The following is a 9,794-nucleotide window of genomic DNA, read 5'->3' as shown; positions in this document are numbered from 1 at the left end:
GTTGGTTATCTTTTGCCCGTCGTTGCGGGTATAAGTGTTTACACGTGTTTCGGATATCATTATTTAGTATTTTCTATTTTTTCTCGTAGTTTAATGAATATAAGTTGACTTATCCTATTGGTGGTGGTTAATTAATAACATCAACTAATTACGTAAGTTATTTTTATTTATTTGTTATATTTCTCCCTTTACTTTGTTATATTTTTGGTAGTCTATAATGGAGAAACGCCCTCCAGACCCCCCTGATCCTCCGGATAGGGTCTCTTCTCCGGTGGAATCAATGGATTTATCCACCCCACCGCTTCCCCAACCTGGTGTCAAGCGCAGACTCGATACTGTCCATGAAAGTTTAGTGGAACCTTCCAAAAAACCAATGACTGATGTCCGGTCATCTGCTGATGACGTCAACCCAGGATTTTACTCCCATCCATCACTCACTGGCTCTCCCAAGTCATACCTTGTCAATGACAAGGGCCCTTTTTTAGTCCATGTTTCTTGCCCTGAATCTGACCCATCCGCTGGTACATCAATCCGCCCAATTAAATTTGGTCATTTCTTGGTTAAAAATAAAATACCCAACATTGTTCGAGATGGTGTTAAGAGAGTGGGACGTAATAGAATATCTGTTGAGTTTAAGTCGGGCTTAGATGCTAATAATTTTGTGTCTAATCCCATTGTACCTTCCAGCAACTATTCTGTTACGATTCCTAATTATAATGTTTCCCGTATGGGCCTTGTGAGAGGTGTCCCAGCTGATTGGTCGATGCAGGAATTTGTCGAAACTTTGGAAGTTCCCGAAGGTACTGGTATAGTCCTCAAGGCCAGACGCCTTAACCGCAAGACAAACTCCGATGGTCAAATTAATTGGATACCAACGCAAACTGTGGTTCTAACCTTTCAAGGTCAATCCCTTCCTGAGAGAATATTCTCTTGTCATAGTTCCCTCCGCGTTGAAACGTACCAACTCCCTACAATTCAGTGCCTTAACTGTTGTAGATTTGGTCACGTAAAGTCACAATGCCGATCGAAGCCTAGGTGTTTTCGATGTAGTCTAGCCCATTCTGGTGATGAGTGTAATATCCCTGAAACAGAGTCATTATGTTTATTTTGTACTGCCTCACACTTTGCGACCAACAAAGCTTGCCCTGAACATAATCGACAAAAAAATATAAAGAGTTGTATGTCTCAAGAGAACATTTCTTATATCGAAGCATCGGCTCGGTTTAGACCTATCAGTGGCAAAACTTTTGCAGATTCTGTTAAAACAACCCCCTCCTCTTTATCCCAGCCCATTACTTTACCTTCCCAAGATTCCTGTCAGACTACATCTTACAGGAAAACTATATTTCTCCCTTCTCGCTCTAGACCTACATCAGGAAAATCCTTTGATAAGGCGGCCCATGAGGCCATTACTTCCAATTTACCCTCCTCTTTACCCAATGGTTGTGCCGTAAGCTCCCCTTCCCTTACAAACAATGAAGTATCCCCAAATGAAAATCTTCTCGACTGCTTATGGGCAGTCATTTGTAACATGCTATCCAAGTATGATGACATCCCCATACCGTCCCACGTTGCCCAAAAAATTAATTTGCTCCACTCATTCGTCACCAAAAATGGCGAATTTAGTAATTCAGTGGAACTGTAACAGTGTTCGCAGTAAAAAATCAGAATTAACCTTTCTTATCAATAAATTCGCTCCATCTATTCTAGCCATTTCGGAGACTTGGTTATTGCCGGGTTCCCGCTTTAGGGTTTCTGGGTATCGATGTCTCCGAGATGACAGGGATGATGGCTATGCTGGCTGTGCCTTTTTGGTCAGCCGATCCCTCACCTTCCACTCATTATCTCTTCCTCATTGTGATGGTATTAATGCTGTTGCTATGAGAGCTTTTTATATCTCGTTTATTTCTGTTTATATTCCCCACCCCCACATCGACCTCATTTCTGATATACGTTCTATTATCCTTTCGGTTCCTCCTCCTGTTGTCATGTTGGGTGATTTCAATGCCCACCATGTTTCTTGGGGTTGTCATTCCTCAGATTCTTTTGGGTCCCTTCTACTAGATTTACTCGATGATATAAACATAAGTGTCTTGAATAATGGTTGTCCTACGAGAAGGAGTCTTCCATCTCAGAATCCCGCTAACGCAGTGGATTTATCACTTTGCTCTCCTGATCTTTTCCCTTTTCTATCCTGGCGTGTTTTTAAGAGCACTTGTGGGAGTGACCACTTCCCCATTTTAATTGATCTCCCAACCAATTTAAGGAACGTTACTCGCCCTTCCCCTCTTTTAAAATTTAAACTGAATCAGGCCAATTGGTCAGACTTTTCATCTTCTATTGACTCTAAGATAGCTGCGCTCCCCGTAGTCTCTGCTGAAAACTGCTTATCTTCATACAATGATTTTGTCAACTCCCTCACCTCATCTGCCAGTTTACATATTCCACTCAAATCTTCTACACAAAGGAAAATTTCCCCTCCTTGGTGGGATTCCGAATGTACTGAGATGATTCGAAAAAGAAAAACGGCAGAAAGGTCATACAGTCTTTGCATGACCTTGGAAAATTTTTTAGTCTACCAACAAGCTTCTGCAGCTGCTCGCAGACTACTTAATAATAAGAAACGTCTTGGTTGGCATAAGTTCTGTGAGAGCATGTGCCCTGGTACCCCTTCGTCTGTTGTTTGGAGGCAGATCAGAAGATTCCGTTGTTCCCTCAATTCTTATGATGTCCCTTTTAATGATCCGTCTAGCTGGATTACCTCCTTTGCCGACAAATTGGCTCCTCCATCTGTCCCTTTTTATGATTGTCTTCCTTATAAGTATAATTCTTACATCCCCTCTTCAAACAGTCTAGATTGTCAATTCTCCTTGGAAGAACTTAACAAAGCATTAAATGGTCTCTCTGACTCTTCCCCTGGAGAAGATGGAATCCCTTATTCATTCCTCATAAATTCTTCATTAGACACTAAGAGGTACTTTCTTGATTTAGTAAACTGTTTTTTCGATCTTGGAATTATTCCTGAATCGTGGAACAGACAAATCGTCATTCCGCTTCTAAAACCTGGCAAAGATCCATCAGATTTCTCTTCATACAGACCTATTGCTTTGTCTTCTACCCTTTTAAAAATTATGGAACATTTGATTAAATTTCGTTTAGAATGGTTTTGTGAAAGTAACAATATCTTTGCAAAATCCCAGTTTGGTTTCAGGAAAGGCTTAAGTACGATGGATAGCCTAAGTATAATAACGACCGACATTCGCATTGCTTTTAAAAAGAAACAGTTCCTGGTGGGTGTTTTCTTGGATATCGCATCTGCGTATGACCACGTGCTGGTTCCGGTGCTCAGGCAAAAAATGCTTCAGCTGAGTATTCCTGAGAAGTTGGTACGTTTTGTTTGCAATGCAGTTTCGAATCGTTATATTATTATAAGATCTCAAAATACGGAGCTGTCTCCTAGATCTATTTGGAGGGGCTTACCTCAAGGTTCTGTTTTGAGTCCTCTTCTGTACAACATTTACACCTATGACCTGGAGCTTGTTGTGAATTCCTTCTGTCAGATTCTTCAATACGCGGACGATGTAGCCTTATACTTTTCATCAAATTCTATTGAAGAGGCATCATCACGCCTAAATTCGGCTTTGGATTATTTGGGTGATTGGTTAAATGATCATGGTCTCTCTATTTCTGTGCCCAAATGTTCGGCGGTCACGTTTACTACAAAATACAAGGTTCCACGGTGTAACATTTCATATAAAGGGTCCTTGGTATCGTGTTGTAAGCAAGTAAAATTTTTAGGCCTTATTTTAGACTCAAAGTTAAACGGTGTTCCTCATTTTAACCATGTGATTAAAAAAAGTGAGAAAGGTGTTAATGTTCTCCGTTCATTATCTGGTGTGAGGTGGGGAGCACACCCCTACTCGCAAAAGCTTTTATACAATGCTGTGGTACGAAGTCATTTTGATTATGGCACCTTCCTTTTAGATCCTGGCAACAAGCAAGCCCTTGATAAAATTTCCAAAATTCAATCGAAATCTTTACGCATCATCCTTGGTGCTATGAAATCCTCTCCCATCAATGCTCTCCAAATAGAATGTGTTGACCCCCCCCTGTATTTACGTAGACAATTTTTAAGTGACCGCTTCTTCATCAAAGTCCTTCAATACTCTTCACATTCCATCTTGTCCAAATTACGTCGCTTATCTAATCTCACGATGCCATCTAGTACAGGTAATGTTCCATGCCTGTTACACAGTTTTAATAAACTTTCTCGTCTTCCTAATCCTGTTGAAAGTTTCTCTAGTAATCCCTTGTTTTTAAATAGTTATGAATCCCTCATTTTTGATCCTAAAATAATTTTAAACTTTGGAATTGAAAAAAAATCCACCCAAGCTTCCACTTGTTTTCTGGAAAAAATTTCAAAAGACTGGCAGGGTTGGTTACCGATGTATACTGATGCTTCCAAGATTCCCAATAATGAGTGCATCGGTGCGGCTGTATGGGTCCCTTCATTCAAAACAGTATTGAACTTTAAACTTCCTCCATTGACCTCCGTTTTTTCAGGTGAAGCTTTTGCAATCCTAGAAGCGGTTTTGTATGCTGAGTCCCACAACCTAAATAAAGTTACAATTTTTTCCGATTCTCGCAGCTGTTTACAGGCAATTCTTTCCAATCCATTCAGGTCTAAAAAAAAACATAATACGATTCTAAAAATAAGAGAAGCTTTGTTTAGGTGTAGTAAAAAAGATATTCATATTGTACTTTTGTGGATACCTAGTCATTGTGGTATAGCGGGTAATGAAACTGCTGACTCTTGTGCAAAAGGTGCTATTTTCTGCGGATCTTGTCAGCATCCCAACATCTCGGCCCACGACCTATCAGCTCTTGCGTACTCCCACCTTTTAAAATCCTGGACTATTGATTGGCAATCTTCTAAAGAAAAAACTGGCAGGCACTATGCTAATATTCAGTATTCTATCCCTTCTTCGCCGTGGTTTTTTAAATATAAGTTTTTAAACAAAAAGGTCACGTCTATAATCTGCCGTCTTCGTATAGGGCACGCTTGTACTCCTGTTCATCTAGCCAAAATTAAAATTAAAGACAGTTCTCTCTGTGAGTGTGGTATGGACGAGGGCTCGACAGACCATATATTTTTTAACTGTTCTTTAATTAATGACTCGTTATTTGACTATCTTTCTCCAGATTTCCCTCGTCCATGTAACCTTAACTCCCTACTTTCCCTCCCATCCAGCTCGATCGTCAAAATTTTAGGGAAATTTATTTCTGTTAATAAATTAAAGTTATAAATAAGATTCTCCCCTTCATACCTTGTAGTAAAATGTTAACCTCTTGTATATATTATTAGATGTCTGTGTGTGTTGTATTTATTGTGATGTCATTTTTGTTTTGGGTAACTCTGCTTAGATAAAATTAAATCTATCAAAATTATCAAATCTATCCTCACTGTGTGAAGACTTACACGTGACATTGGCGGAATTGTGATTTACACAGATGTCGCCATTATAAATAAAGTGAAGTGAAGTGAAGAAGGATCTTGTTTACATATACCGAAATCAAATAAAATAGAAGGATTTAATGTTAAGGCATCATAGTTAACACAAAATATAGGAAGGAATTGTGATCTATGTGTTGGAGCTTGAAGAGCTAAGTATTTTTGGAAACTAATAATAAGGCATGTCGGCGATTTATGATCCCAGTACGGATAATCCATACATTCCAACAGAGACCGTAACTTAGAGTAAAGAGGATGATTATAGACTTGGAATGCTCTAAACAGGAACCTGTCACAAAGAAATTGTCGTCTGAGGTGCAGGGGAGCTTCAGAACATTCGACCTGCAAAGCGTTAATAGGGCTTGAACGCATAGCCCCAGCAATTATTCTCAGAGCCTTAGACTGTATAATGTTTAACTTATGGAGAGCTACTGCATTACAGGGTTCAAGTATAAATGTTCCATAGTCTAAAATACTTCTTATTAGGGCATTATATAGAAGCTTTAAAGAGAAAGGGTGGGCTCCCCACCAAACTCCAGAGAGGCAACGCAGTATATTTAGAATCTTCTCACATTTGGCACTTACATATTTGCAATGAGAGCTTCCTGTAAGTCTTGAGTCTAAAATTACTCCAAGAAATGTTGCTTCACTTTTAACGGAAACTCTAATATTATTATAAAATACAGACACTGATGGAGGAAGTCTCATACGTGAAAATAAGACTATCATACTTTTAGCAACTGAAAGGCTTAGAGAGTTATTGTCAAGCCAGACTTTTAGCAACTTAAGGGAATATGTCATAGTATCAGACATGTTGTCAACAGAATTACCTGAAATATATAAGAGTAAATCATCTGCATATTGGAGTGTATTAACTTTACCCTTAAGGGAGGCTTCCAGATCATGAGAATATATATTGTAAAGTAAGGGACTCAAAACTGAGCCCTGGGGTAAACCTTTCCAGGCAATACGGGATTGGTAGGAGCCTTCTGATATTACTTTAAGCATTCTACCAGAGAGAAGATTGATAGTGAAGCTTATAAAAAGTTGTGGGATATCCAAATTAATCATTTTTTGTTTCAGAGTTGAAAGGTTGACATTATCATAGGCTGCAGACACATCTAAGAATGCAGCTAACACAGGCTTATTGTATGAAAATGCTAATCTTAAGTCTGTCATAAAAATACTAAGACTATCCATAGTACACCTGCCTTTCCTAAATCCAAACTGGTTTGGAGATAGTAATCCTTTACTCTCAACAAACCATTCTAGTCTATTCTTAACTAAATGTTCAGAAATTTTGGAGATAACTGAAGCTAATGCTATTGGTCTGTATGATGATGGATCATTAATCGGTTTGTTGGGCTTATGAATTGGGATAACTTCGTGAATTTTCCATGACGGAGGTATATTACCAGATGCTAAGATTGAATTAATTAAACTGAGAAAATAAGAAAGGCAGGAGTCATTTAGGTTTTGAAGAAAAGAATATGGAATACCATCACAACCTGGAGCTGAGTCCCTAAGTTTTGAAAGAACCCCTTTGAGTTCTGAAAGGCTAAAGGAAATGAGTGAATTGCTACTATTATGCTGGGAGAGGAGAGAAGGCTGAGAGTCAAAAGAAATATTATCTATAGATGGGACATATGGTGGAGCTAATTTGTCAAGAAACAAATCAACTGTACTGCTATCTATAAAATAAGACTTTGGAGGTTTAAAGGCGGATCTGAATCTCCGAATATTTTGCCAAACTTCTGATGGAGAAATGTCTGGTGAAATTGAGGCACAAAAAGATTTCCAGCCATTGAATCTTTTTTGTTTTAATAATTTACGTGTTTTAGTTATAAGATTGCTAAGAATATTAAAATTTTGTGTTGTAGAATTTTTCCTGTAATTTCCTTCAGCTCTCTTTCTCTCAGCTACAGCAGCAGAACACTCACTGTCCCACCAAGGAGGTGATGGAATATAACCATTGCCACTATTACTTTTAATTGGAAAAACTTCCTCAGCAGCCTGAAGTAGGGCCCGTGTAAAAGCTTCAGCACAAAGATGATTATTGCTGTCATTTACTAGAGGTATGGATGATAAATTTTGTTGAGCTTTATCTCTAAATAATGACCAGTTGGCATCCTTAAGTCTATATTTTAGCCGGGGAGGAGCCTTTGATGTTTGTTCTCCAATTTTTTGGGGAAATGATACAATTAGTGGGAAGTGATCGCTTCCATATGAAGACGATAGAGGCCACCAGTTTAATGTAGGAGTAAGGGAAGGACTACATAGGGTAAGGTCTGGTGCACTCATACCCTCATGGGGCTGTGTCCTTCTAGTAGGACAACCAGAGTTTAGAAGGCATAAATTATTATTATCTAAGATGTCTAAGATTCTAGCCCCATAATGATCGGACTTAGAACTTCCCCACATAGTATGTTGTGCATTGAAATCTCCCATGACCAAAATAGGGCGCGGGAGGGAAGATAGAATGTTACAAATATCGTCAAAGACTTCAGTGGAAGGGTGAGGTATATACATATTTACAATACAAATATTATTTACACTAGCAGCAATAATGGAAAATTTATCACTGTGATTAATGATGGGTATGTGAACAAAGGGCACACCTCCTCTAAGAATTAGTGCAACTCCACCATACCCATCAGTTCTGTCTTCTCTAAGACAGATATGTCCTGGAATTCTAAAATTGAATCCGGGACGAAGCCAAGTCTCTTGAAGAGAGACGGCAAATGGTTTGTAATTGTTTAATAAGTAAATTAGGTCACTTTTTTTACTATTAATGCTCCGGCAATTCCACTGAATCACCAGAGACTGGTTTTGTGGATGGTCTGTGTGACTGTCCATGATTTAAATAAGTTTTTGAAGAAGGGGCATCGTTGGTCGGTATTTTAATTATGTCAGATTGTGACAGGTACTGAATTATATCAATGATGAGATCCTTGGTTATTACTTCTGACAAATCATTGTAGTTTTTAAGACAACCTGTAGAAAAGGAAGGAATATTGCTATAATCTTGAATAAGCTCTGTATGTGCTTTTTGATCATATCCCTTACTAACATTTCTGGGACGAGCTTTGGGTTTCATGAAAAATGTTTTCCTAAATGACTGAGTGGGAGTGTTAGAAGGACTTATTACATTAAAGGGGTTGGAATACTTAATATTCGGACCAGAAGGGGCCGATGAAGCAGAAGCAGCAACGTCTGCATAAGATTTAGAAACTGGTGGAATGGCTTTACTGGCTTCTGAATAAGATATAGCCTTTTTAGCCATTGTTTCTTTAATTGATTTTTGCCTAGCGTACTCTGGGCACTTTTTATCTGTTGCAAAATGGGAACCAGAACATAAGATGCACACGGCATCATCTCTTTCAGTCTTGCAGCTTGTACTTGTATGGTTGTCACCACATTTGTAACACCTTGGAGTGCCTCTGCATTGCATTTTGGTGTGACCAAAACGGCAGCAATTAAAACATTGCAATGTGGGGTAAATATAAAGTTCTACGGGTAAGGAGTTAAAACACATAAAGACCCTGGGAGGTAATACTTTCCCATCAAAGGTTAAAACTACGGTCTCTGTCGGAATAAACTTGGGAGTCTCACCTTCATACACCTTTCTGTTTAGTCTTCGAACCTTTAAAATGCTTCCACAGTTCTGCGGAAGCTCAATATTTTCTAAAATGTCTTTCTCGTCCCATTCACATGGAACACCTCTCACTATTCCCATGCGGGTGATAGTGAAGGCAGGAATAAATGATTTGTAATTATTAACATGAAGAGATTTGTTGTTTAAAAATGTGTTAGCATCTTGAAAAGTTTCGAATTGTAAGGACAACATGTTCCTGCCAATTTTTTTTATGCTTCCCTCTACAATGCTTTTTACACAATTTTTTTTTAGGAAAAATCCAAAATGTACAGGGTGAATTGATCCGGTTTGATTTGTTTGTAATATTTTTTGGACATGGACAACATAAGGCGCTGGGTCTGACGCCTGGTAAAGCGACCTAGCAGCGCGAGGGTTACTTGGGATATTATTGGAGTGAGCAGCTTCATTATGGTGGATTTCAGTTTTATCATTAGAGTCAAGAACTTTATGAATAACATTGTCTTTTAAATTATTAGAGGAAATTGTCTTCTTTAAATTTCTAACTGAGATTCTCTTTCTTTTAACATTTTTCTTGCTATCCGAACAATCAGTATCTATAATGGAACCTTCCGTTTCCATTCCCGACTGATCTATTGTAACTACATGAGACACCTGGAGGGATGTCCC

General features: G+C 38.6%; 1 protein-coding gene across 1 annotated transcript; it reads left to right on the top strand.

The window, feature by feature from the left end:
* Positions 1-5,542, top strand: LOC125052830. Its single transcript, XM_047653844.1, has 2 exons — positions 1-152; positions 3,212-5,542. Exon 2 carries the CDS (start codon positions 3,228-3,230, stop codon positions 5,304-5,306), a length of 2,079 nt encoding a protein of 692 aa, XP_047509800.1. The 5' UTR covers positions 1-152; positions 3,212-3,227; the 3' UTR covers positions 5,307-5,542.
* The last annotated feature ends 4,252 nt before the right edge of the window (positions 5,543-9,794 follow it).

The sequence above is a fragment of the Pieris napi genome, chromosome 10 (genome assembly GCF_905475465.1).
Source record: "Pieris napi chromosome 10, ilPieNapi1.2, whole genome shotgun sequence".
Lineage (NCBI taxonomy): Eukaryota > Metazoa > Arthropoda > Insecta > Lepidoptera > Pieridae > Pieris > Pieris napi.
Note: the sequence above shows the minus strand (reverse complement) of the source record. Positions and strands in the feature narration are given on the sequence as shown.